This window comes from Colletotrichum costaricense (genome assembly GCF_030867565.1).
Source record: "Colletotrichum costaricense strain IMI 309622 chromosome Unknown Scaffold_20.1, whole genome shotgun sequence".
Classification (NCBI taxonomy): domain Eukaryota; kingdom Fungi; phylum Ascomycota; class Sordariomycetes; order Glomerellales; family Glomerellaceae; genus Colletotrichum; species Colletotrichum costaricense.
Window position 1 is genome coordinate 67,417 of NW_026848249.1, and position 26,798 is coordinate 94,214.

Consider the following 26,798-nt stretch of genomic DNA (forward strand, 5'->3'; position numbering starts at 1 on the left):
TTTTACTGATCTGAGCTTCTCTATAATATCTGTCTGGTGGATACCCCCTTGAGTTCTTCTCGTGCCTTCGAAACCTCTTGATGTTTGACCAGTTCCTGGGCCTTAGAGATTATGGCACATGGGCTGTAACTACGTAAATAGAAGTCACCATCAATAGCTTCTACTCACAATCTAACCCGGTATGCTCCCATCTTTTGATCGAACGATTTGATGTCATAGATATGGGCTGTGTATGTAAGATAATGAGGCATGGTAAGGGGCTAGCTCATATTTGTTGTTTGATCTATAATTGTAAAAGGTGGAGGAAGATCGAAAGAAAACGTGGATAAAACCGGATTGACGGATATTGGGTGAAAATGGGTTATCAATGTCTGTTTCTGTGCTGAGCCAATATACAATGCCCCCCCTCGTTGATGCCGTAACCTCATGTACTGGACTACTGCGCTCTCAAACTTCTCCTACCATTGTAGAGCTCCATATAGAAACTAGCACCGGTATTATTCTTGTACCCTCCTGTTAGGTGAAACATACTCGTAGCGCTTCTGAACAGTGACTTTGGGAGACCACGGTTCAATCTACTTCTTGCAAGGTAGCCACTTGATATTGATCTGTTGAGTAAACGCTACCGTTGCATCATCGTCGGTGATAGAACCGTAAGCTTGGGTGTTCTTGGACGTAAGAGCAATACGATTGTTGACGTTAAGGATGCCTGTCGCGCCGCAAGGCGAATAAATGAGAGCCGCAGTAGGGATGGTGTCCTGCTTGGTGTAGACCTGGCCGTTAAGCCAGATGCCACCTCCGGTAATGGAAGTCTGCGTTGTAGTAGTGGCTGCAGCATCTTGGGAGAAGAAGTACGTCGAGTAGAATGTTCCAGTCACCCCTTCTTCAAGCTGAGCATATCCATGGTAGGTGCTGTCCACAAGAGCGAACTGAAAACCACCCGGATACTTGAGGCTAAGGTGAAGAGCACAGTTCTTGGAGCGTTCGGCTACCGAGAGTCCCGGCCCGATGTAGGTTTGAAACTTGTCGAAGCCAAAGGTGATGACCGTACGGTCTGGAGAGATCGTGGTTGAGACGGAGCCTTGGGGGCAACCACTTCCCGAGAAGCTTGCGCTGACGATCTGGATCTCCTTGGGATCAGGTGCATCAGAGGCTCCAGTCGGCCCCAGGGGGTTGGCTACCGCCTGCACCGCCAGGAAGAAAGCAAAAAGGCCCTTCATGTTGAAGTCTGTGTAAGGTTGTGAAGGGTATGAATGGATGATGCAGTGTCTCTGGTGATATCAACACTTGTGTCTAAGTAGTTTCGATAGAGCAGTGATGAAAAACACAGCTCTCAGATTGGTGTTGATCTGGTGTATTTATACCCATATCGACGAGGCACACATGATAGCTTGTGGGCTAGAGTTATCAAATGGTGTTGACCCTCTTCAGTTGGTCCTCCTCGAGCCCGAGGTCAACTGAGCCTGCCGAATACGAGACAAAACCTCACAAGTGACCTTCTCACAGTGCCAAGTTCGCTTAGTAGTAGAGCTGTTCCTGAAGTTACTCAAATACCAGAAGTTGACTACACTATACATCAAAGAGGTTTGGTTCAAACCGCAATCACATCGGGCGGGCGAGCCTTAAGCGAAGACCAAATTGAATTAAATTGCTCACAGAATGATTCATCAGCTGACAGCTATACTAGAACGCCACAAATTGGGATTTGATTCTCTGGACCAGTCGTACCAATGATATCGGAGCAGGTCATATTCGGTCTAGACAAACTAAGGTAAGATACGGCTAGGGATGCAGCCAGAGTTCTTTTGAGAAGTAAACTTGATGAATGCAATATCCACCACTTCGAGAAAGACTTTTTACCACATGAGAAACTACAGACGATACCAGCCGCTTCCAACAATGTTACAAAGGCTTCTCTTGATGTCTCGGCGCAACGATGGCCAGCTGTCAGAACTTGGGAGCGAAGAAACCTCTTAGCTGACCACGCTTACGCATTAATGATTCCAGCTGATGCCCGAGTTCTTGGCCTTGAAAAGCTGAGCTGAGTCTAATGCGAGCCTTCTTCAAAAGGGGAAGTTGCTTTACTACGCGCAAAGCCAGACCATGTTCTGAGAACAGTAGCGGAGGCGCCAGTGCTACGCATTGTTAGACCTACATATTGCTTTGGCCAACCGAGGTGACATCGCTCAATGTGGCGAGCATATAAGTCTTAGTGTCACTGCATCATGTTTTGGCGACAAAAAGGTCTCTAGGTACTCGTTGAAGGCGAATTTAGCCTAGAGTCATCCAAGTTTTGCCTCATTGTGTGCTCGTCGTTATCTAATGTAATTGGCCAGGATGCACTAACTTGCAGAAAGCGGCTTTTGTCATTCATCCAGTAGCGAAATGTTAATCTCTTGGATTAACTTTGCTAGGCATCAGGCACTCTAGGAGGGGGACTCTGCACAAGAAGCCGCTCGTATTGTGAACTTGGGATCCCGGCAGCCATTGTCTTGACCAAACTTTGCTTCTGGGACTACCGCAGTCCGAGATAAGGAAAGTGCTCATGGCCTCTATTTAAGACAGTGTAATTCGTGTTGGATCGTGGCATAATGGTACCGCTCAATAAAACTCAGATAAAACTCAAAAGCTCACGCCTGGCATCAAAGTTCCCTAGCCTAAATGTATCATCCAGAGAATGGCAGCCAGAGGCCATGCGTCAGTCTTGGACTGCATTTTGTTTTCGGCTACGGAATGTTGCTCGGCTTGCGATATCAGTCAAAAATGTCAAGAGCTTCGGAAGATGTATCCTGTGATGATGTGTCATAAGATTCCTGGATGAACTCCGGCTATATCTAATACCAGCAAAGCTATTTTAGTCAAATTCATCTAATTCCTCATTACATTGCTCAAGATACCTTGCCTCACGAGCTCTCAGCTTGCTTAAGAAGACCTTCCAGGTTAATGCTCTTGGGCCGCTCAATGGGCAGTCCCAATGCTCGGTCCCAGATCAATTGAGCAAGGGGTCCCAAGCCACGGGAGACACCAAAGGTGGCGGTGTAGTACAGAGTCTCGTGGAAGCCATAGTGATGGAAGAGGACTCCAGAGCTTGAGTCGACGTTGGGGTAAGGGTTCTTGGTCTTGCCGTGCTTCTTGAGCACTTCGGGGGCAATTCGACTGTTCTTTTCCACCAGTTGGAAGACGGGGTCTTGTGCGATCTCAGGTCGAGCGGCGGCATAATCCATCAGAGCCTCGAACCGAGGGTCGGGTTTCCGCAGGACAGCGTGGCCGTAGCCAGGGACAACTCTGCCGGAGTTGAGGGTGGACCACAGGTAATCTGTGACGTCTTTGTCAGAGTAAGACGAGGGAATGTTGTCCTTCATCTGTAGAATCCACCGAAGAACCTCTTGCGCGGCAAGTCTATGCGGAGGTCAGCATTGGTTTGTCAAAACAGCAGCAATCGGCGGTGACAACATACCCATGAAGGGGACCCGCGAGACCTTGAAGACCAGCGCTGTAGCTTAGGAAAGGATCGCTAAGGGCGCTGCCAACTAGGTGAGTGGCGTGGGCGGAAACGTTACCGCCCTCATGGTCCCCGTGGAGCGCGAGATACAGTCTGAGGAGATCTTGGAAGTTCTCATTCGCCTTGCCACCCTTCCCAAGCATGGCAGCAAAGTTGTAAGACCAATCCTGCTCCAGGTCTACTTCTGCGGGCAGAGCGCCGCCGCCACGGTAGGAGTTCTGGTAGATCTTGGCAGCGATCGTGGGCAGCTTGGCCAGCAGCGAGATGGAGTCGTCGAAAGTAGGCTCCCAGTAGTCAGCCTTGTTGATACCCTGCTCGTAGGCCTTTGCAAACTTGGAGGTGTAGTTGAGAGCAGAGACGGCAATGGCAAATTGGGTCATTGGATGCAGGTCTGTGGGGAAATCGTCGAGAAGCTTGTTGACAAAGGCGGGCAACTGAGCTTGCTCAGCCAATTCGCGGGAGAATTGGCGAACCTGGCTTGTGGACGGGACCTGGCCTGTAAGAAGAAGCCAGAACATGGCCTCGGGCAACATTTCTGTTCCAGTCTTTCCCTTGGGGAGCTCTTTTTGACAATCCTTGATGGTTCTGCCGTGAAACCGAATGCCCTCATTCGCATCCAAGACAGATCCCTCCCAAACCATGGCCTTGAGGCCTCGCATGCCACCAAGAGTATTCTCGACCTTGACCTCCCCAATGACCTTGGACGAGTGTGCCTTGACCTTCTTCAGAAGTTCCCGCTTGGCGGGAATGACGCTCTTTAGTGTGGTCTTGAGGTCCGGTTCGGAAGTTGAATACTGGCGCGCATTGAGGGCAGAACGAGCTGCCAGAGGCTACGGGTTGTCAGACCATAATCGTCCAGCGGTATGTTGATTGCTGTAGCTTCGACTTACCCTCAGAGCTCCAAGAGCTCTGGTACCCTTTGTGATGTTCATAGCCATGGCTGCCGACCGAGAGAAATTCAAAGGGAGGATCAGCGACGGAGAAGTGATGGGGAGGGGTAGAGGACGAAACAAGGTGACCGGGAGAGGCAACAGTAGTTGAATGGCTACTGAATCAATCGGCTGGATCGGGCCAAAATGATTTGAGGAGTACTGGAGGTAGGTAAGTAGAGACAAGCAGCTGGTGATGAAATTACTGTAGGAGGAGAAACTTGAGGAAGAAGAGTCACGAGCAGACGGGCGAGGAAACTTCACATTGTGCCGACCTACTAGATAAGCAGGTACCGCAGCAGGCCGAGACAAACAGCTTGACCCGAGGTTGGGGAAGCCTGGGTGAGCGGCACTGACCTACCCCCGCGGGAGAGGGGATGTGTAAGCCAGCGTGCTGCTGCACTCCTCAGACCGCCGCCAGCCATGTACGGGCAAGGTAGTAGGTATGCCGGTCCGGTGCCTTAACATTGAACCGTAGGGAAACTACCAATCTCATGTTAAGCGGGCTACCTTGGGTTGTGTGCCCGGTACCTACCTAGGTAGGTAGATATTGTGGCTAGTAAGACGCTGGCGGGGTGGTCTTCAAGGCCGGTGGGGGAGTGCACTGGAACGACAGGGGACGGGACCCCAGCTTTTTGTCCTCCTCCTCCACGTTTGGCACGGGCAGTACGGGTTCCAGCGGCCGGAGCGTCATTGCCCATATCCCGTGCGCCGTGAGTGGCCGGGGAAGTTCACAGACCCATATTTGCTTCACCATACGTAGTACCTAGCTGCTTTAACATCAGTCCTTCCCCACGTCGCTGGCACTGTGAGTCTGTGGCCGATGAGGGGAAAAGAATGGGCCGAGGCAAGCCGACGCAACTGCGGACCTTTGGTCTTGTCAATTGACCAATGAGAGCACTTCACATTGGCCTTGCACGTGGTGACATTCGTCTTGCCGCTGCTTACCAAGGCTGTTGATTCGCTTTTGCCCGGCTAACACTCGCCGAAGTTGAGCGCTCCCAATTGCGCCTGTCCATTTCCCACGTTATTCCCATTCAGCTACTCTTATGTAACATCCTTTGTCCCGAGTACCGAGTCGTTGCCTCTCGGATTTGCTTTTGTAGAAACCTGCCTCGCCGGCGATACGACGCTAAACTCCTCGTAATAGGCGGGCATCATCGCTCTGTAGACAGTACCACGACCGGGGCAAGTCTTGCAGATTCTATCTTGTGCTTCTCCGTCACACTTTGCAGCATCTCGGTACTCCTACCTCCAGAAGAAAGAAACACGACAATGATGCGACGAGCTGCTGCGCGAGCAGTCACCCGGAGGGTTCCTCTCATCAGCCCGTCTTCAACACCTGCTGCTGCTGCTGCTGTGCGCTATTTCTCAATAACAAGGAGAATGGCACAAACACCCAAGAACCTCTTCTCTGCCTCCGCCCCTCCCAGCGATAACTTCCAACTTCTGGCCGAGTCTAAGAAGGCCGGTACTGCCGAGGATGAACTCTACGAAGCACAGATCAAAGAGGTTGAGGCATGGTGGCAGTCACCGAGATATGAAGGCATCAAGCGGCCATACAGCTCAGCCGATGTGGTTTCCAAGCGCGGTTCGCAGCATCAGTCATACCCGAGCTCCGTCATGGCTAGAAAGCTTTTCAACCTCGTCAAGGAGCGGGAAGCTGAGGGCAAGCCTATCCATACGAGTACGGACGCTCCTCTCCCCACCTCTCTATAGATGGGCGCATGCTAACCACCTATGTCTTGTAGTGGGCGCCATTGATCCTGTCCAAATGACCCAGCAGGCCCCTCACCAAGAAGTCCTGTATATCTCAGGCTGGGCCTGCTCCTCCCTTCTGACCTCTACCAACGAGGTTTCCCCCGACTTTGGCGACTACCCTTACAACACCGTTCCGAACCAAGTCCAACGTCTCGCCAAGGCGCAGTCGATGCATGATCGGAAACAATGGGATTCTCGGCGGAAGCTCCAGGCCGAAGAACGCGCAAAGACCCCGTATATTGACTATCTACGACCCATCATTGCCGATGGCGACACCGGACACGGTGGTCTCTCCGCCGTTCTCAAGCTCGCCAAACTCTTCGCAGAGAACGGTGCCGCTGCGGTGCACTTTGAGGATCAGCTCCACGGCGGCAAGAAGTGCGGCCACTTGGCTGGCAAGGTCCTCGTCCCCATTGGCGAGCACATCAACCGCCTCAACGCCGCTCGTTTCCAATGGGACGTCATGGGCTGCGAGAACCTCGTCATCGCCCGCACCGATTCGGAGAGCGGAAAACTCATCAGCAGTGCCATTGACGTCCGCGATCACGAGTTCATCCTGGGCGTGGCGGACCCAAGCTTCGAGCCCCTCGCCGAGACTATCCAGGCCATGGAGGCCAAGGGCGCGGTCGGGGCCGAGATCGACGCTTTCGAGGCCAACTGGGTCAAGAGCACCAAGCTGGTGACCTTTGACGAGGCCGCCGTGGCGCATATGAAAAAGGAGGGTGTCTCCCAGGACAAGATTGACGCGTATCTCAAAGCGACACGCTCCAACCGCGATATGGGAATCTCCCAGCGCCGCAAGCTCGCCAACGAGCACACCTCGACACCTGTCTACTTCTCCTGGGACGTGCCCCGCACGCGCGAAGGCTTCTACCACTACCGCGCCGGCATGGACGCCGCCACGAAGCGCGCCATTGCCTTTGGCCCCTACGCTGACCTCCTGTGGGTCGAGACGGGTGATCCCAACGTCAAGGTCGCCACAACTCTCGCCAGGGCCGTCCGCGCCGTCTATCCGGGCAAGGGGCTCGTCTACAACCTCAGCCCTTCTTTCAACTGGATGGCACACGGATTCACAGACGAGACGCTCAAGAGCTTTATTTGGGATATTGCCAAGGAAGGATTTGTGCTGCAGCTTATATCGCTTGCTGGCCTGCACTCCAACGCCACCATCACGAACGAGCTTGCGAGGGATTTCAAAAAGGATGGCATGCTGGCGTATGTGAACATTGTGCAGAGGCGTGAGAAGGAGGGTGGCTGTGACGTTTTGACGCATCAGAAGTGGAGTGGCGCTAGCTATATTGACGGAATCCTCGGGGCTATCCAGAGTGGCAGCTCGAGCAGTAAGAGCATGGGCGAGGGCAACACTGAGAGCCAGTTCCACTAGAGAGCCATCTATAAAATGCATGTGGGCGGCGTTGCGGAAATCTTCTAGCGTTTTCAGGATATCAATTTGTCGTTTCTTGATGTACACCTCTCGCCTGCATATTCCGTGGTTGCCTGCCTGTAGATGGGAGGTTGGGCCAAAACACGAGGTCTCGCAGACGGAACAATATAATCACTGGTTTTGTGAGCTTCAAGAATAAATGCTTCAATTTGTCTATGCACAGTTTCATCATCATGGCCTTTCGGCCGTGTACGCCCCAGTCTCTTGCCCAGCGCCCTAAACTCCAACCCAATACGGTATCATATCGCGAAAATCGGATTCAAACAAGCAGCGCAACGCAACCATTACTCGAGGCTGGTGCGGCTGGCGTTGTTGATGGGGGCAGGCGCCGCGGGGCCCTCGGGGGTAACGTAGGCCTTGGTCATGCCGCCGTCGACAACCATATCGTGGCCGTTCACGAAGCTGGACTCGTCGCTGGCGAGGAAGAGAACAGCCTGGGCCTGCTCAATGGCCTCGCCGAAGCGGCCGGTAGGGAAGTGAATCTCGCGGCGCATGCGCTTGGGCACGTCGTCGCCGAGCCAGTCCTGCAACAGAGGAGTGTTGAGAGGCGCCGGGCAGAGGGAGTTGAAGCGGTAACCCTCGCGGGCGTGGACCATGGCGAGCTCACGGGTAAGGGCAAGGACGGCACCCTTGGAAGCGGTGTAGGCAAGCTGGGGAGTAGCAGCGCCGACAAGAGCGACAACTGAGGCGGTGTTGATGATGGAGCCCTTTGTCTTCTTGTTGCGGCGGAGGGCGAGAACGGCGTGCTTGCTGCCGAACCAAACTCCCTTGACGTTGATGTTCTGGGTCAGATCCCAGATCTCCTCGGGGGTGTTCACGGCATCGTCGTCCTTGGCGTGCATAATTCCGGCATTGTTGAAAATAATGTCGAGTCCACCCCAGGCATCAACGGAATCAATGAGGGCCTTGACCTGGTCTTCCTTGGAAACATCGGTGACCTATCATGGCGAAGAGAAATCGTTAGCAAATTGAATGGAACACTCCCAGTCGTTGGGTTTCGCGTTGTGTCGTGTGACGAGGCAAGAAACGAGACAAGATAAATGGCGGGGCATGGCGGGGTAATTTTTCCTTTCGCGTTGTGCAATGTGCAGGTGTGCTGCTGTTGTCGCTGCGTCCAGCGTTGTGCAGTGCATTGCTGTCGGCGTTTGATTTGATGCACGCCGGAGCGGCGGGAATGGGATCTTCCAACACTTTTCATTCGCAGCCTGACTCAACGTACCTTGGTCTCAATTCTGGCCGACGGGAGCAGCGACAGAACCTTGGCCTTCGCCTTTTCGAGTGCCGGGGCAGAGATATCGGCCATAGCAACGCTGGCACCCTCCTTCGCAAAGAGAATGGTCGTCTCCAAGCCAATGCCACTGTCACAATTGCTTGTCAGCTTATCGGATCCTGTATGCCATGTGTGTATGATGCGGTGAACGCCCAGCCACTGGGGACTCATCCCGATGCGCCGTGCTGATAAGGCGCCTGTGAGACCATGAGGGGGGTTGCAACATTGCATTGGGTGACCTTACCCAGCAGCGCCAGTGACGACGGCGTTCTTGCCAGCCAGGCGACCTCCAATCTCAGCAGGAACGGAACCCATTTTCAAAGGTGTTGATGTCTTTCGGAGTGTGTCTTTTTGCTGTTGCTGTGATGTTGAGTCGCAAGTCACAGTTGGTGAATCGCGAAGTGGCGGAGGAACGAGTTGGGGTTCGAAGGTTTTGGTGTGGTAGTCAAAGTCCCGTTGATAGCTTGGAGCTCTTAGTTGAAAACAAAGTGTGTTGATGAGAAGAGAGAAGAGCAGGACGGTCACCACGATGCGATGGGCACGATGTGTTTAAAGAAATCAGCAAGACGGGGCTGGTCTAGTAGAATGGAGCCGAAGAAGGATAGAAGGCCGTCGTCTGGCAGAAAATGAGTCAAGGAAATCCGGGGTCCAGGCCACTTGTTGCCGCCCTGGCCAATTTCCATCGACTAAGACAGAATGATGGACGGGACTGCTAAGATAGTCGCAAACACGGAGTAGGCACTGGATACAAAGCGCGCAAGCGCGGTACGGATACATATCGAGATACGCCAGACATCGACGCCCACCCCCTTCCTTGCTCACGATTAGCTGCTCGAGCCTTCCTCTGGCGAAATTGATCCGACAACGGCGCATCGGGAACACCATCTCGGCTCCCATATGTGACACGGGGTGACGGGGTGCAGCCAGGACCGTCCTAGGTTGGCAGGTTGGGCAGGCAAGCTGCGCATCGTTGCCAGGGCCATGGTGTCCCTACTCCATGCCGTGCCTGTCAAGCTGTACAGCTCTAGGGATGTAAAAGAAACGGCTTAGATCGTGATCGATAAACCGTCCGTTTACCACTGATCAGAACGGAGCTTGTCGGTCAACGATAGGCGGCATCGCATGCGTTGGTGGATTTCCAAATACGGAGCATAAAACGTGTCGACGGGCGCAAGTTCCGATATCGCGTTATCTCTTATCAGTGGGTCAGACCGCGGCGTTGCATGACGGACGTCCAAGTCAGGAACCAACCCCTCCGTGTCTGATGGAGGGGGATTATGAGAGGGAGACACTGTGGTACTCCGTACGCTGGTAAGGTTGGGTGAGGTGTCCGGCGGCGAGAGGGTGAGTCGAGCGAGCGCTACCTCCCGAGGCTGGCTGCATCTTTCGCAGGATGCGTTATCTCTCTATCTTGGAGATATAAGAAAAACCCATCATCGGTAGACGTTGGATAGGAGTATGTAGTAGAGCCAGTTGTGGAACAAAGGAACGAGACCCTATGTGCATGGTTCCGAGAGTGCAGCTGGATTGGTGAGCTAAGGCGAATCCAGGCCAATAGCATCGAATTGCGAGAGTTAAAAGCTCAGAATTATCGGACTAGGAGTACAGACCAAGAAAGGCACAGACTCGGGATCTGCTGGATTGAAAGTTGATCAGACAAGTCGCCACTGAGCGTCTCGTCAGGTGTCAAGGTGTGTATGTGTTCGTACTCCGGACGGTGTGAGATTGGGCGGCATGGCGGCAGAATGCAGGTGGTAGAGTGAATACGGTGTGTGCCTGTAACCGTACCATCCGGAAACACTTGGTGACTTGGGGAATTCAAGGGCGGAGAGAGGCGCCAGGCAAGCGAAGCGGTAATGGAAGCGGTCAGTTCGAGCCCCTCCACACCTCTCAGGCTCACATCGTCATGTGGGCAGCCGGGGGCCTTGACGGTGAATGAGAAACGTCCATGTGGTGTTTGAGTCCGGACGCATCGGAGAAACCATTACCATTCACAAATTCATCATTCGTGGATCGTGGCAGATCGCGGCTCGGGACCGCGCTGAGGGGTTCCCCAAGTCGAGGGGCGGCGGTGCCGATAGACGCCTGGCGTCCGGGGGGTGAACCGTGTGAGGGCGGCGGTAGAACATTGATTTCAGTTGAGCGAGCAGGCGGCAGTACGAGAGATGGAGACGAGGATGCGCAGGTACTCGAGTAATGTCATTGTTGACAATTGCACAGGATCAAAGAGGATATTTGCCGCGCTGGCGACAAAGAAAGTTGCGCAAAGAAAGCTGTGTGCGGTATCAGCGGACAATAGAACATGACAAGGGTGGGTAGAAGCGAAAGTAGTGGGCTGTGGAGGCGGCAGAGGGGTCATTGACCGATGAAGTTGAATCCCCATCGTGAACCCCTCCAATTCAGAACTCCCCGCTGTCGGCAAGTCAAGCGCGGAGGATCTGGCCGTCATGGGGCCAAGAGATCTATCTGGGTTCGGGGATGTTCCTTTTGGCATCGAGCAGCCGGGTGCCGCGGTCTCAGGTCAATCAAGCAACACAGCGCGGTAGCATGCGGGATGGGCAACGGTTGGCGTGGGGTAAAATTGGCGTTGATGGGTTGGCGACAGTGAAGAAGCTCACGATGAAGTAGCGATGGTGGTGATGTTGTTGACTGGAGAGGGACTGAGAGCAGTTTGCAAGTTGTAAGGGAGGAAGACAGGTGGACAGAGATGGAGACAGCGTGCGAGGAAGCATGGAGAAGATATTGGTCTTCACAAAAAATCTCTCATACTCACACAGTGATGACTACCAAGTTGTCGCCAGCTGCAACAGCAAGTGGCCCCAATGGCGGTTGAGACAATTCCATTATTTTTGTCACAATCCAGCAATAGCATCCCAGACCACCTGGGCTCCTTCCTGTGTCCTGCCCATCCAGGCTTTGACTTACCTAAGACACGCATCTACCAGATGGAAGGCGCCCATGGGATCCTGCGCATTCTGGCCGAGGGAGGCACGGGAAGAAGTGCCTGTGCCTGAGGTTGAGGAGACTGAACGAGAAGACTCATTACTGAGCTGAGGTGGGGAGGAGTCGTGGCCCGGACAGTGCGTCCCTTGGGAACGTACCGCGGTCTAGCCACCTCAGCCTGGTCTTCCAGGTTGCCTGCGTGACTGCCGCAATGACGCACCGAGAAAGTCAGCGTCCCTCCCCCTCCTTCCTCGCTCTGTGCCGCTGGGTGCCGCTCACCTGCTAATGGTATCCCCGCGTCGAACCGAGAGGTAAGTGCCCGGGAAGCAGACGTCGATTGCCAAGGAACATGATACATGGAACAGGATGGGAAGCAGCTCACGCGGCTCGATACCTTCCACACTCAAATCTCAACGTGCTTAAGGTAGGTTGTAAACAGATTGGCGCTCCGGGCCTATGTCATTGCTCAGTCGGAAGCGTTAGGTAAACCGTAAACCGCAATCAAGGGCAAGCGCAAGGCAATGGAGGGCAAGGTTATTTCCAGGTTGTCAGTCGTCACTCGGCTTCCCCAGCTCACCCAAATCCCCAAATCGCATCATTCCATTGGCCGCGCGCTCCCTTATCGGCGGGACAATCCACACCAGTTGCCGCAGACGAGGGAACCTTGGAGCTAGCCCATGTATATGCTCGCCTACAGTTCTATGGAAAGATACTTTGGAGCAAACATCTGGGGGTGCGCGGGCAGTATGCAGCGGCGCTCTCTTCCTTGCTCTTGCGACTCTTGCTGCTGCTCAATGCTCGCTCACTCCGCAAGTCCCTACCTACCTTACGTTCCGACCTACGGATAACATACCTCTCCAAAGATACGATAATTGCTCCGTACCGCTGGCCCTACACGTCTCTTTCCGCGTTCCCTCAAGATCCCGACCTCAAGTCCCTCAAGTCCATCCGTCTCCAGTCTCTCGGCTTGCTCAGGACCCACGACTTTGTTCCGCCTCGGTCTGTTCCTCGCGTCTCTTGCGCGCTCTGCTGAACATTTTCTTTTCCTCTCTCCCGTCCTCTGCCACGGCCTACTTCTAGACATCCTCATTTATCAGTTCGCACGCACGTAGAAAGCAGCAAACACTTCTTTCCTCTCGTCCTTCTGCCACGACAGACTTTGCTGCTACCACACCTCCAACTCCAACCCCAACTCCAAGCCGCGAGCTTTCGTCCCATCCATCGCCATCCAAAGTCAATTAGTAGCTTCATTGCATTCGCGCATTCTTACCATCTTATCTTAATCCACAATGGCGTCGTCCAACGAAGCCGTGACCATCGAGTCGCTACCCGAGCTTCTCAAGAATGACAACAAGGTCAAGCTTGCCGGTATCGATGTCGACGGCATGCTCCGAGGAAAGTTGGTGTCCAAGAACAAGTTCCTGTCCGTCGCCAAATCAGGCTTTGGCTTCTGTTCTGTCATCTTTGGTTGGGATATGCACGATATGACATACATCAAGGAGCTCAAGATCAGCAACGCCGAGAACGGCTACCACGATCTGATTGCCATCCCTGATCTCTCTAGCTTCCGCCGCATCCCCTGGGAGGATAATGTGCCCTTCTTCCTCGTCAGCTTCTTCGATCCGGATACGCAAGAGCCCATTTGCGCGTGCCCTCGTGGTCTGCTAAAGAATGCTCTGGCCAAGTTGCAAGCCAAGGGCTACGGTGCCATGGCTGGAGGTCAGTCTGCAAACACGCTCCGGCGTTGCTCTCCTTTTGGAGAAAAGGCAAGCTAATCGCGTGATCCCACTCAGCCGAATACGAGTTCTACCAATTCAAGGCGCCTACGCGCACCGCCGAAACCTCGAGCTCAACGGCCGGATACTTGCAAGAGAACCCCCCGCAAGCTTTGCCGTCCTTAACAGAGGGCATGTTTGGCTACAGTTTGACCCGGACGGTGCACAACAAGGACTACTTCTATGACATTTTCGAGACTTGTTCTCAGTTCAAATGTGATATCGAGGGTTGGCATACGGAGAGTGGCCCTGGTGTCTTTGAGGCCGCGCTTGAGTTTGGAGAAATCGCACAGATGGCTGACAGAGCCAGCTTGTTCAAGTGAGTTGGCCGGTTCGTTTAGGCTTGCATCTCACTGACCGTGGTTCTCACAGGTACGTTGTCAAGTCGGTCGCAACAAAATACGGCATTACGCCGTGCTTCATGGCGAAGCCAAAGCAGGGCTTGCCTGGAAACAGCGGACACATGCACGTTTCCATTGTCGATAAGGATGGCAAGAACCTTTTCGCTCGGGAGACGAAGGATGAGAATGCGCCATACCCCGACGTCGCTAATCTCTCCGATCTGGGCCGGCATTTCCTGGCCGGCTTGCTAGAGGGTCTTCCAGATGTCATGACCATGCTGGCACCCACAGTCAACTCCTACAAACGCCTTGTCGAGAACTTTTGGGCGCCAGTGACAGTATCATGGGGCTTGGAGCACAGAGCAGCATCAATTCGCCTCATCGCCCCACCAACATCGAAGCCTGGCGCAACGCGATTCGAAGTTCGTGTTCCGGGCGCAGACACCAACCCTTTCTTCGTTCTGGCAGCAATTCTCGCCCTCGGATGGCGAGGCGTGGAGAAGAAGCTGGAGATCCCCGTCCCGCCTTTGGGCAAGGGCGAGGATGTTGGCGGTAAAGCTGACAAGGGCGTGCGGCTTGCAAAGAGTCTGCGTGAAGCAAATGATCGATTCATGCGAAAGGAGAGCATTGCAAGAGAAGTGTTCGGTGATGACTTTGTCGATCACTTTGGCGGAACCAGAGATCACGAAATTCGGGTCTGGGACGAGGCCGTGACAGACTGGTATGTGACAACCCTCGGAGTAACATCTGATGGCGATGAAGATGAACATGGCTAACGAAGTATCTACACAGGGAAGTTAAACGGTACATCGAAACGGTCTAGTGGTCGGGAGTTTGGCGGAGCGCGTTTTTCTACTACCTACTTGTTTGGACTTTTTAAGATATTTCATCCCATATCAGATCAGCCTGGGAAAGACGTCAAGCCACGCGACTATGGAGCTCGTCGAAGCCCTTGCCGTCTCACGAGATGGACTGGGGTTGCCGTCACATCTCCACTTCCCTTGCCTTGGCTGCGCATCCTCACCTACCTTGCCCGGCGTTGTTCAAAGGGACCCTATCTAGATACCCTCTTCAAATGCCGACATATTGATATACGTATGGAGCAGCGCCAGCCGCGGCTATTTAGCCATCTGATATTGGCTGGTGAAATCATGTTCGAGAAAGGCTTTCGCTGTGCAGGGCGAAGGATAGCAGGGAGGCGAGGTTGATTGGTGGTATGGGATGCGCCTTTTGTGACAACTTGGTGCGCTGGTGCATAACGGTTACGAGCGAGCGAACCACTGATCCAATCCCGGAAGGGGAGCGCTCGAAGCTTACGTTGAGACCCATTGCCTCTAAGCGGCGCGTCGAGGTACCTTTCAACTAGGCCGTACATGCAAATGATGTGATGGAGCTGGCGGACGAATTGTTGGCTGCTGCGAGCGGTCATATCCCTTTCATTGGCTCGCGATAGCTGAGTTGAGGCCTTATGTCGGTCAAGTTCGCCGCCCGTGACAAGTTGGAGACGTGAGTCAAGAGAGAGGCTCAAGTTTGTTGGTCGCGCCGCTGCGGCGCTACCCCTCTCCTCTCCTCTCCTCTCTCAGAGGCAACACAACACAGGGGACGCTGCAGCAGCAACCGGCATCTCCGATGCCGGTTAAAGCCCGGTGTCCGTTCGTTCCCAAGCTGCACTCTGCAAGGTCCTCTTAACCTGTATAAATGAAAAGCCAACGACCGGTGGGGTGGGAAACATTGTCTTTGTGGGCAGCGTTGATGGTGGCCCAATAAAAGAATCGACAGAACATTTACCAAACACCAAATGCCAAGTTCTGTAGGTATTTCATTTTGAGGGAATTAAATTTCTAAAAACCATTAACTACGACATATTCCAAGTGACGGGGTTCTTCTAAGAGGACCATCTCATCAAAACATTGCCGTTGACGTCAAGTACGTCAGTAGGAGCTGATAAATTGATTACCAGAGAGAATCCGGATCATGATGCTTGATAGTCGTCGAGCTATTGGTTTGCGTTGCCTCACCGCATTGATGAACCCATTTTTCATTTCGCCAACTGCCACATTCCATTATCCATGTGCCGAGCTGGGCTGGGCTTCTGGAAGGAAGGGAAGGGAAGAACAGCGTCACTTCAGCTAAACCACCACAGACAATGGAGCAGCGGGCTAGCTTCTGCTGTATCCGCAGAGGCTAGCGTACATGATTGCCACGCCGTTAGCTCCATTTGACAGGCAAACACAGCGTGGCACCCTGGGCGGTTGGAGCTCCCAAGGAAGGCAAGTCGACCACGGCCCCATGCCCCCCTGCCTTGTTCTCCCTCGTGGCTTTGGTGGGCAGCGTGAAGATGCGAGCAGTTCATACGGATACGGGTCGTCAGGACCTCTTGCCATCGGGAGACTTCCGCTGGAGGATAGTTGACAAGTTACAAAGCAACGGTCATCACAATGGTCTCTCGTTTCGCGGTTGGTCTGCCGGCTCGGACCGGGCTTCCTGCAGAACCTAAGACAGCCCAGGGAACCCACGATCTCTTCGGTGGAACTCGAGGGCAGGCGAGGAATCAGTCCCAGGACCGTTCACCGTTCACCGCTCTCGAGTCCTATCGCCCACAAAGTCTACCGCGTTGGCAAACGAGTCTTTGTGGAAAGGAGCGAGCAAGCGCCCTTATGAAGCATCCTACCGGCCAGCGTTGTATCCCGCCAGGGCCATTCTAGACCTTCACATTTGGGGTGGCATCCCGATCCTTGGGAGAACGCGTTGAGACGTGCTTTGACTGGGCAGTTATTTCAGAGTACCGATAGTGTACTGTGCAGTGCTTAAGGTACTCCCAAGGTAAGACATCAGTGACCGAGGTCGTGAAGAGAATGCCGGGTTGAGCTTGGCTCCGGTTGACCCTGGGACATGCGAACAAGGTAGTTCGGAGGCGTGCCGCATCCTGGTATACCGGACGGCGTGAAATGGCAGAGAGGCTTTTAGAATTCCTTCTGCAGAATAAAAGAACAAGAAAGACAGGTGAGGTGGGAATTACCTCACGCACAAGGTGAGTATCCGACTCAGGATCCCTTGCGCGGATAAGGATACTGAGTCGCCAAACTGACGCCCTTGCGCGTATGATACGGGAGCTCGAGAGAAGATGAAGTTTTAGATACCCTAAAGAGACATTGCTGGCGTAAGCCCAGTTTGTAATGTAGGGAGAGTGTACCGGGATTTGACCCGATTTGCGTTTCTCTTTGGCAAGTGTTTTTCACAAGTGTTGCCCTGAAAATCATACCCGTGCTTCAAGCTCGAGTGCCATGAGTACCCTGTCTCATTCTCTGATCCTAGCACTACTATCCGTACAACTGCAGGCAAGCTCAGGCCCTGCCCGTGTGGACAAGCACAGGGTAGGGCAGGTTACGATTTGAGAAGTTGAGATGGCTTGCCGCAAAGAGTAAATGCAACTTGCCAGCCACAGCCCAGCCGCCCCGTTGTTTTCTTGGTCCCTCTCTGCATGCATGCATGCCTGCATGCACATCTTTTGTCGGGGGGAGAGGGAGGGGATTTTTCAACGGCTTGAATTTTTTTATGTTTTTTTCCTCTCTCACGTTTTCAAATTCTCCATGGATTTCACCAATTCCTGGGCGGCACATGCTATCCCATGCTCCATGGCCCGCCGTCGACCGCCTCCCGCACTTCCCATGCTGTCTCCTCTCTAGCCAGTGGCTCCTTGCGGACAAGTGCTCCGATCAGAAGCCAAGTGTGATTCGATGGCGTTAGGTCCTGGCAGAGGAGCAAGGGGAGGACAGAGAGTGAGAAAGAGAAAAATGATGCACTACAGGTGGAGGTTCCATCCATCGAATCCCGTCCAAGTCAAGCTCTGAAGTATCCCGCGGTAGATGACCATTTCCCTCATGAGGTCCTCCCTCCCCCCTTTCAAATTAGCCTTTCCCGTCTGGCCTTGTGCATTGCGTAGTCCTCGTCCCCTTTGTTCTGCCATCATCCTTTGTCAACATTCAAGAAGCCAACGGGCTCCCCTTGTCTTTCGCTTCCTAGTATCCTTCATCGACTACCTCACCGGTTGTCAAGAGGGTGAATACAAAGACATCCGCCAACCCTCGACAGGAAAAACCACTTCATGTATCCATATTGATACTCTGTGCGTAACCCACCTTCCCCGCGCTGATATTGGCCTGGGTATTTCATCTATCATCTCTTGCGTTCCCTCCTATTCTCCTTTGGGGAAATTTCATTAGCCATCCCACGTGTGGCTATATTACACCCGAGCCGGCCGGGCCCACGATTGAGTCCCCATTTGGGAAATCTGGCGAGCGAAGACAACATCCGTGGAGTGAGTCGCTCTAAGAGAGTGACGGAACACTAAAGTTTCTTTGCAAACGTAGAGACGCGATAAAGATACGACATTGGCGCCAGCTAGAATTGAAAGAAAATCCTGGTGACGGCTTTTTGGCGGAGTCTTTTCTAAAGCTCGGCGAAATGGGTGAGGACGTCGACGCTGTTGGCGACCCCGGCATCGGCGATGGCCATCGACGCAGGGGCGAAGGTGCCGGTGCCACAAGAAACCGGACGGACCACAAAGAACGGAGGAGGCCATCTCGAACAGATAATACCCAAGATGCCCACGACAGCGACGAAGACGACTCAGATGCCGGGTCTGATTTCAGCTCCGTCTCTGTTGACGAGCTCCCGCCCATCCGGGCTTATGGTCACACATACCACGGTTCCGGTGTATTACTAATGCCGAATGACGAATCCGAGCGAGCCCGTCTAGAAATTCAGCATCAACTATTCAAGCTATGTCTAGAAGGTGGTCTGACGGCGGCGAAGCTCCCCAAGGACAGACCTCTCAACATTCTTGACATTGGTTCTGGGACCGGCAATTGGGCCGTTGAGATGGGCGAGCAGTACCCTCTGGCCAAGATCATGGGAATCGACATCTCCGCCGCGCTCTTACCCACGACTGTACCGGCCAACGTCGCCTTTGAAGTAGAAGATGCAAACCATGACTGGGCTCGTGAGAAGGACAGCTTGGACTTTGTGCACATGAGGAACCTCGTCGGCGGGGGCGTCTCGGACTGGAAGGCGCTTTTCCGGCAAGCGTACGAACATCTCAAGCCCGGTGGACAGATTGAGTTCGCCGAAGTGAGGACGAGGTACTTCGACCTCATTGACAGCAGCGGAGACGAGCCCATTGCGTCCACGGCTGAAGAGGAGAATCACGGCGGGATGACGGCATGCCGCGAGTTCGAGGTGCGGTTCTCGGAAATGGCCAAGATTGCAGGCGTGGACTTTGACCCGACGCCAAAGATTCCCGCCATGTTTTCTGAAGTTGGTTTTGAGAAGGTGGCGCGTTGGTCGGATCTGGTTCCCATACAGGCTGTGGGACATGATGAAAAGATGGTCAGAAAAGGAGCACAATTTGCTCAGATGCTGGAATATGGTATGTTCAGAGTCCGTACTCTTAACAAGTTCAAGTTTCCTCAACTAACTTGCCACCACATCAGGCTTGGAGAATTACTCGTTGGCAGTCTTTGGCAGGGGTGGTTGGGATGAGAACGATACCCGGAGTCTCCTGAAGAGAGTCCACAAGGAGTCGCGCGATACCGCAAACGAGGCGTATGGCAAAGTGTAGGTTTCTCGGGATACGAATGTGATTTCACTGGGAAACAGCTGACTGACTCTTACTATACAGATCATTTGTCACGGCGAGGAAGCCTTTGTGATCGGGCTTGACCTAATCGATTCTATCTACTCTGTATAGAAGAATGGGCTGGATTATACCCATAGAGAATACTTACCTACTGTAATGAACTCACGTCACTTGGATTTATATGCATTAACTTACCGCAAAATGTTTGAAGCATCCCACTCTTAGTCCTCTAGCACTCTTCCATTCACACACTTCGATGCTGGCATGAACTACCACACCCCGCGGGATTTGACTAACCCCGCGGTCGGTCGGTCGGTTATCTGCCGATGTGATCCCTTAATCGGACTCTGCGGACCCGAGTCAAAAACCCTCGGGCTTTCCTCGGTGCCAACCGGCGGTGGCTCTGGTCGAGTCTAAATATGCACTCTAAACCTCTGCAACCCTCCCAAAACTTCCGATCAGCCTCCATTTCGCCCTTTATCCGTGTCGCCCCTAAACCTGGTCCTGACTGGCACACCGGCGCACGCTATGCTTAAAGAGATCCCACTTGGCTCAAAACAAAATGTGCCGAGCTTTCAAACCCGCTACAGAAACTCCCGAGAGGCCATGATCCCTGAATGTTTCACTCTGCCTGCCGCTGCAGCTAGCCTACGCGCTGCAAGGTTGGTGGTTCAACATGCCTAGACCCCCTCAGTTCACCCGATGCCCAACGCTGCCTATTTTTTTCTCTATTGCAACCTTGTCTTTTCTGCCCAGACGCCTGAGGAAATGCTTTGCGTTATCCAGTAGAGTACTTGCTGTTGTGGTATCATCAAATGATGCGTCAACCAGCTGCCACACTACTAATACTAACGTAAATGTAGTATTTCGACGATCATGCAACACACTGCGCAAACTCTCATCGCTGCTATGAACTGACGAGTAGCCTTGAGATGCCCCATGCCGGCCTCTCAGAAGGACTCCAAATACTAGAATCCTACACTAAAAGATGCTTAATGGCCAGGAATACAACTTACCGGTTGGGGCGTCGAATCGTGCCCAGCCCACTTCTACCCAGTGTGCTGTGTAAGCCTCATGTCAATCCATGAGTCTAACTCGAGTCTAAATGGTGATCACTGCCCGTCCATTGGGCATCATCATGGATGCTTCTTTTGGGATCCTTGTCTCCTTCGCAGCCAGTCACATAGCATGTGGGTTTACGAGGCATAGCAATAACCGCGTAAAAGTCTTGAAGCAAGCACATGAGCGTCAAGATTTTGATAATGGAGGCCTCTTGAAGGCTTCATCCCAGATTCGCCCGCCAGCATTGTCTCACATGAGGTCGTCAAGTCTTTGATAAGTGGCCTAGATATCAATGGTATTGTTACTTGAATTCCAGATTATCCTACCGTACACCATTGAGCTGGGGAGCAGCGGTCTCCTCTGTCAGCACGTAATCCCTCACTGCACCCTTCCAATCACTGATTCTCACGTCCTTGATCTTGACCACGATGACTCGTACTTCCTCACCGGCTACAAAGCATCCCCTGCCACCATCCTCAGCCTGAACACTTGGGTTGAAGCTCTGGCCTTCGTCAAATGTGTTGTTTTCCAGGTGCGCCTCGCGGTAGAACTTCTCCTCTTCCGAACCATTATCAACCAGTCTGGCAGTGCCATTGATTGTAGCACTAATACTAGAGACCGCCGCGGTGTTGAGATTCAATAGGAGGGATGCAAGGCTGGAGCGGTGCTCTGGGCCGGGGCTGCCGCCTGAAGGCCGTCGGCCAGACGTCGGCGGCCGATGGGAAGACCCTGAACGAAGCCGTCAGCAATCTTGACGAACACGCTACCACAATAGAGCTACAACATACAGTCATGTACCAATAGAGAAACGTTGGGGTTCGAAAGAAGGTTCTGTGTTTTTCTCGAGGCGGGGTTCGTGGTCATGACAATAACGGGACCGGCCGAGTGGTTCGAGGATGGCAGATAGGTGTAGTTCATGAGAGAGACGTTCGGCGTGTTTTCGGTACATGTTGCTAGGTGAAGCTATCGATGCGGCAGTCTCGTCAGCTACATTTCTACATTGGTGTTGTGGTGAAGAGTCATCGCAAGGCTTGAATGAGGTGGGCAGAAGAACTAAGAGCTTACGAATCGAGCATTCTCCAAGCATTGTACGACTTCTTGAGGAAGAGTTGCCGTGACTTGCTTATTGGTTTCGCCAGCCGAAGCTTCGTAGTTGAGAGGGACTTGTTGATCCATATTGATGAAGCTGTTCTTGACAGTGTGTGTAGGTTGGGTAACGTATCGTGAGCTTCCTTCGAAGGAGCCCTGTCTGGATCGACCGGGCTGGAGAGGAAAGATGGGCGCAAGGTCCCAGCCCACGCTGACTAATGCGGGGCAGAGTTATCGGACCTTCCATGCTATCGCGGAATGACGTCGAGGAACTTGCATGCTAATCTTATCAGCAGTCGCCTTACCCAAGGTAAGGCAGCTTGGGGGCAGCTTACCGGACCTGAGCACGTCCCGCCTAAAATCCGGGGTCGCCTTTCAGCGGCTTTCAGCACCCACGGCTATTGTCGGCACCACTTGTTCCAAGATGATCGAGCGCAACAAGCCGAAGCTGCTTTGAGACCTCGGGTTACCTGGGGCACTCGCAATGAGCTCTGCGCTTCCCTCCTCTGCCATCAACTTCGCGTTCTTCTCCTCCTTTCCATGAACATTCAATTGATACCCCAAGCTTGAAATCCACGTCACAAAGCTTCAGTCATCCATCATGCGTTCCATGAAAGCGAAGCACCGGCTCGTCCGACCCCTCCCTCGGCTCCTCTCCACTGCCGCTGGCCAGACGGTGCCGGCTTCGAGCCAAATTACACCCATTACCTCTCTCCTTATCGCAAACCGTGGCGAGATTGCTCTGCGAATCCACAAGACTGCGGACAGGCTAGGAATCAAGACGACGACTATCTATACAGACCCCGACAGCAACAGCCAGCATGCCGCGTGCTCCCCGCATTCCTTGAACCTGGGCGACGCAAGAGCGTACCTAGACGGCGAACGCATCATCTCCCTAGCCAAGAAGCACGGCATACAAGCCCTTCATCCCGGCTATGGCTTCCTGTCTGAGAACTCTCGATTTGCCGAGAGATGCGAAAAGGAGGGCATCGTCTTCGTTGGACCTCCGGCGCAGGCAATGACCGATATGGGCGACAAGGCACGAAGCAAGATCATTATGACCGACGCCGGCGTCCCCTGTGTTCCAGGGTACCATGGTTCCGATCAGGGGGAGGCACAACTATTGGAACACGCAAAGAATATCAAGTTCCCAGTGTTGCTCAAGAGTGTCAAGGGCGGTGGTGGAAAGGGTATGCGCATCGTCATGACCGAGGACGAGTTTGCCGCCCAGCTTGGTAGTGCTCGCGCCGAAGCCCGCGCATCCTTTGGCGAGGGTGGCGAGGTCATGTTGGTGGAGAAGTACATTGTGCGCCCTCGCCATGTTGAGGTGCAGGTGTTTGCGGATAAGCTGGGCAATTGTGTTGCTCTAGGGGAGCGTGACTGCAGTGTACAAAGACGACACCAGAAGATTCTTGAGGAGTCTCCAGCGCCGGATTTGGACGAAGAAACTCGTCTCGATCTTTGGGAGAAGGCTAGGAAAGCTGCTTTGGCCGTCAACTACGTTGGCGCTGGCACTGTTGAGTTCATTCTTGACAAGGACACTGGCGACTTTTACTTCATGGAGATGAACACCCGATTGCAAGTCGAGCATCCCGTTAGTGAAATGGTCACCGGCACCGATCTCGTCGAATGGCAATTCCGCGTCGCTGCTGGCGAGAAGCTACCTATGACACAGGAGGAGATTGTGGAGAACATCAAGCAGCACGGTGCAGCTATTGAGGCTCGTATCTATGCCGAAAATCCGGAGAAGGGCTTCATGCCTGATTCAGGCAAGTTGATTCACCTCACCACGCCGAAGACGAACGAGGACATTCGCATCGACGCCGGCTTTATCGAGGGTGATACTGTCTCGGAAGCCTACGATGGCATGATTGCCAAGTTGATTGTTCGCGGCAAGGACAGAGAAACAGCTATTCGCAGGCTAGAACTGGCTCTCCGTGAGTATGAAGTCGTCGGTCTCAGCACCAATATCGAGTTCCTTAAACGTCTTTGCCGGTCCACAGCTTTCATAGAAGGCAACGTCGAGACAGGGTTCATCGACAAGTGGAGAGATGAGCTTTTCAAGCCGCGGCCAATCCATGACGAAGTCTTTGTCCAGGCTGCCCTCAGCTCGTTATCCCCACAACTATCACATGCTGCTCCCCATGGAGGTAGCTTAGGCTTTGGCGAGGCCAGCACCCTCAGCGAGCGCAAGTTTGCCTTCAAGGTGCTCGATTCATACAGTGAGCAAGAGGGAGAAGTTGTTGAAGTCAGCATCACACAAAAGTCCCATCAACTCTTTGAGGCGCGTGTAACAAGGAAGGGAGAGGAGCCGCCCAAGGTTTTCGAGAACCTCATCAGCAAATTCCAACCAAAGTCGTCGTCAACGAATGCGTTGACAACTTTCTTTCCCAACGAGAGATTGGAGTCGACGGTTGTGCAGAGTTTACAGCATGAGCAGGATACCAAGATTGCTGTGTTCCAACATGGCATCAAGACCGAGCTTTCTCTTCTGCCACCAAGCTGGTTCGAGAAGGCCCTCGGTTTGAAGGAGGTTACCGCGTCTGTCGTTGCACCAATGCCTTGTAAGATTCTGAAGAACGAAGTGGAAGAAGGGCAAGCCGTAGCAAAGGGAGCTCCGTTGGTTGTGTCAGTACCACCCGACCCAAGACCGCTGTCACAAGATGACTTCCAGTGGCTAATTTTGACACACAGTATCGAGTCTATGAAGATGGAGACTGTTATTCGGTCACCCCAAAACGGCGTGGTCAAGAAGCTGGCGCATAAGGAAGGCGTGAGTAGTCCTATTTTTCCAAAGTTGCACGCCCCTCACTGACACTGTCTTAGGATATCTGCAAAGCCGGAACGGTCTTGGTACAATTTGAGGAAGAAGCTACAAAAGAATCATGAGCGGGCGGTGATTGATTTACAAGAGAAAAGGATACTGGTTTGAAGTTCATACAGCGAATAGGCTAAGATTAACGATTCGTTTCTATTGCAGAGGATAGGTACTTGTGCCAAGTCCTTTGTCGACCCAAATGTGCCTACTTAGAGTGTCCCCTTTTGAACACAATTAGTGGAAGCTCTGCTCTAGATAAACACTCAGTTTCTCCAGGCCTTCTTTCAGCACTTCTGTCCGACATACGTAACCAAAGCGCATTTGGCCCTTGAAGTCAACGCCCTCACCAAAACAGGTAGACCCAGGCATTATCAAAACCCCAGTCTCTTTAAGGATTTCAAGACAGAACTCGTCATCTCGAACTGGTTCGTCGCCTCTTCGAAAGCCAATCATTGCCGTTGTACCGGCTGTGGGCCTTACCCAGGAGCAAACAGACTGGTGCTTCTTGATAAAGGTCTCGAGGATCTCAAGGTTTGTCCTTGCAAGCTCGATGTTTCTATTGATGAGGTTTGGTCTGACCGCATCCGAGAGAGCATAGCCGGCCACTTGATCGTCTAGCTGCGAGACGCTGATGGTCGTGTAGTTCCGCGCACTCTTGACGGCCTCAATGATTCCAGGATCTCTCGATGCGATCCATCCCACGCGGATGCCGGCAAGAGAGAAAGCTTTCGACATACTCGAGGTAGAAATGGTTCGGTCATAGCCCAAAGACAGGATCGATGGGGGCATGCTTTCTCCTACAGGAAGGCTGTGGAAGAGGGGTCGATATACCTCGTCAGCCATGACAATGATGTTTCTCGACTTGGCAAACGCGATGAGATCTTCTAGAACATGCTTGGGCGTAGTGACACCAGTGGGATTGTTGGGATTGTTGATAATGATCATCTAGTCCTACGAGTTAGCCGTGGGTACTACTCGTCTGAAGTATGGTTGTATTACCTTGGTATTCTCTCGCACCAGGTCTTGAAGTTCTCGGATGTCCGGGATGTATCCATTCTCAGCCTTCAATTTCCAGAGGCTCACATCAGCGCCCAAGCTTTTGGGAACTTCGTACAGCTGTTGATAGGTCGGGTATACACAGATTACATGATCATTCTTGCCGACGAGGGTGTAGAGAGTGAGGAAGTTGGCAACGATGGCTCCCTGCGTAATGACGACTTGATCGCTGGGGAGAGAGCCCGAAACATCGTTTGCGTACATGTTGGCGATCTGCTGGCGCGTCTTCTCTGATCCGTAAATGGCGCCGTAAGTCATTCGTCGGGTTGCAATGTCAAGGGGGCCCGCAGCCGACTTGTCGCTCGACAGCTCTGTCAACTCCTTGATCGACACAGACTCGCAGCATGTTTCGGCGATGTTGAGAGCACCAGGCGTTGTCTCGAGACGATCCATCCATTCTTCCACCTCGAAAGCTTTGATCTGGACCATGACGTTGGTTGATGTTGTGAACTGGGCCTCAGATTTGATGTTGCAGCTTGTACCGGTGCTCTAATTCACCGATTGGAGATGATGTGTTGGTTGAAATGGCCCAAGACGCGTGTCTTTCGCTCTTCTTCTCCTCATTTCACAACTGCGGCGCTTTGCCCAACTTATGTTCTACGTCCAGCGTCAAGCATGTCTTGACATATCGTGCGCCCTTAAGACGGGGCGAGACGATGGACCGGGGCGAAGTGTCTCCACCTCTCGTCACCGACTGGGAAGGAAAGTCGAGACGAGAGCGAACATTGTAACAGCCCCGGTTCAAACTTCTCAAAACTCATTCGCTCTCACTTGATTAGCACTACTAAGCAACTAAACTGTCCACTGCCACGTATAAGACAAGTTCAAGATACATACAACTCATTCGACAAATCAGCGGCCAATGGCCTACTTCAATGGGTCTAGGGTTGCACCGACACCGCGGCCAGGATTAGAAGGAAGGTAGAGTCGAAAGCTCGGCCCCATCAAGCCACTGCGGTGTTGGACTCTGACGAGAACCTTTGAATAGCTTATCAAGTCCCCAACTATTACTTTTCGTCGTCTCAAACTTGATGAAGCAAGCCTGGAGCAGCAGTTGGAGAACCGCATGGTCTTTCCTTTCTTCAGCGGGGAATTTCTGGCATCAGAAACAAGTTTATATGTCACTTTAATCAGACTTTCACATTTTGCGTGGTACTCAAGCCGGCGCCA

General features: G+C 53.0%; 11 protein-coding genes across 11 annotated transcripts; 4 read left to right on the forward strand and 7 right to left on the reverse strand.

The window, feature by feature from the left end:
* Nucleotides 1-575: 575 nt before the first annotated feature.
* On the reverse strand, nucleotides 576-1,220 carry CCOS01_14189 (uncharacterized protein; the record flags this gene model as incomplete). Its single annotated transcript, XM_060462333.1, has 1 exon — nucleotides 576-1,220. One exon carries the CDS (start codon nucleotides 1,218-1,220, stop codon nucleotides 576-578), a length of 645 nt encoding a protein of 214 aa, XP_060306818.1.
* A 1,683-nt stretch (nucleotides 1,221-2,903) lies between these two features.
* On the reverse strand, nucleotides 2,904-4,440 carry CCOS01_14190 (2-methylcitrate synthase; the record flags this gene model as incomplete). Its single annotated transcript, XM_060462334.1, has 3 exons — nucleotides 2,904-3,399; nucleotides 3,458-4,332; nucleotides 4,393-4,440. The coding sequence occupies 3 exons, from the start codon at nucleotides 4,438-4,440 to the stop codon at nucleotides 2,904-2,906; spliced, it is 1,419 nt and encodes a 472-aa protein (XP_060306819.1).
* Nucleotides 4,441-5,706: 1,266 nt separating this feature from the next.
* Nucleotides 5,707-7,576, forward strand: CCOS01_14191 (isocitrate lyase; the record flags this gene model as incomplete). The annotated part of the gene is made up of 2 exons (XM_060462335.1): nucleotides 5,707-6,118; nucleotides 6,183-7,576. The coding sequence occupies 2 exons, from the start codon at nucleotides 5,707-5,709 to the stop codon at nucleotides 7,574-7,576; spliced, it is 1,806 nt and encodes a 601-aa protein (XP_060306820.1).
* A 344-nt stretch (nucleotides 7,577-7,920) lies between these two features.
* Nucleotides 7,921-9,221, reverse strand: CCOS01_14192 (short-chain dehydrogenase; the record flags this gene model as incomplete). The annotated part of the gene is made up of 3 exons (XM_060462336.1): nucleotides 7,921-8,574; nucleotides 8,856-8,994; nucleotides 9,151-9,221. 3 exons carry the CDS (start codon nucleotides 9,219-9,221, stop codon nucleotides 7,921-7,923), a joined length of 864 nt encoding a protein of 287 aa, XP_060306821.1.
* A 1,676-nt stretch (nucleotides 9,222-10,897) lies between these two features.
* Nucleotides 10,898-11,035, reverse strand: CCOS01_14193 (uncharacterized protein; the record flags this gene model as incomplete). The annotated part of the gene is made up of 1 exon (XM_060462337.1): nucleotides 10,898-11,035. The coding sequence occupies one exon, from the start codon at nucleotides 11,033-11,035 to the stop codon at nucleotides 10,898-10,900; it is 138 nt and encodes a 45-aa protein (XP_060306822.1).
* Nucleotides 11,036-13,138: 2,103 nt separating this feature from the next.
* CCOS01_14194 (glutamine synthetase) lies at nucleotides 13,139-14,788 on the forward strand (the record flags this gene model as incomplete). Its single annotated transcript, XM_060462338.1, has 4 exons — nucleotides 13,139-13,568; nucleotides 13,643-13,943; nucleotides 13,997-14,686; nucleotides 14,758-14,788. The coding sequence occupies 4 exons, from the start codon at nucleotides 13,139-13,141 to the stop codon at nucleotides 14,786-14,788; spliced, it is 1,452 nt and encodes a 483-aa protein (XP_060306823.1).
* A 1,336-nt stretch (nucleotides 14,789-16,124) lies between these two features.
* On the reverse strand, nucleotides 16,125-16,349 carry CCOS01_14195 (uncharacterized protein; the record flags this gene model as incomplete). Its single annotated transcript, XM_060462339.1, has 1 exon — nucleotides 16,125-16,349. One exon carries the CDS (start codon nucleotides 16,347-16,349, stop codon nucleotides 16,125-16,127), a length of 225 nt encoding a protein of 74 aa, XP_060306824.1.
* Nucleotides 16,350-18,429: 2,080 nt separating this feature from the next.
* Nucleotides 18,430-19,676, forward strand: CCOS01_14196 (methyltransferase; the record flags this gene model as incomplete). The annotated part of the gene is made up of 3 exons (XM_060462340.1): nucleotides 18,430-19,393; nucleotides 19,458-19,581; nucleotides 19,646-19,676. 3 exons carry the CDS (start codon nucleotides 18,430-18,432, stop codon nucleotides 19,674-19,676), a joined length of 1,119 nt encoding a protein of 372 aa, XP_060306825.1.
* Nucleotides 19,677-20,987: 1,311 nt separating this feature from the next.
* Nucleotides 20,988-21,841, reverse strand: CCOS01_14197 (pyridoxamine 5'-phosphate oxidase; the record flags this gene model as incomplete). Its single annotated transcript, XM_060462341.1, has 3 exons — nucleotides 20,988-21,394; nucleotides 21,454-21,628; nucleotides 21,731-21,841. 3 exons carry the CDS (start codon nucleotides 21,839-21,841, stop codon nucleotides 20,988-20,990), a joined length of 693 nt encoding a protein of 230 aa, XP_060306826.1.
* A 514-nt stretch (nucleotides 21,842-22,355) lies between these two features.
* Nucleotides 22,356-24,643, forward strand: CCOS01_14198 (carbamoyl-phosphate synthase subunit L; the record flags this gene model as incomplete). Its single annotated transcript, XM_060462342.1, has 3 exons — nucleotides 22,356-24,382; nucleotides 24,449-24,527; nucleotides 24,581-24,643. 3 exons carry the CDS (start codon nucleotides 22,356-22,358, stop codon nucleotides 24,641-24,643), a joined length of 2,169 nt encoding a protein of 722 aa, XP_060306827.1.
* Nucleotides 24,644-24,806: 163 nt separating this feature from the next.
* On the reverse strand, nucleotides 24,807-26,057 carry CCOS01_14199 (aspartate aminotransferase; the record flags this gene model as incomplete). Its single annotated transcript, XM_060462343.1, has 2 exons — nucleotides 24,807-25,517; nucleotides 25,572-26,057. The coding sequence occupies 2 exons, from the start codon at nucleotides 26,055-26,057 to the stop codon at nucleotides 24,807-24,809; spliced, it is 1,197 nt and encodes a 398-aa protein (XP_060306828.1).
* Nucleotides 26,058-26,798: the final 741 nt, after the last annotated feature.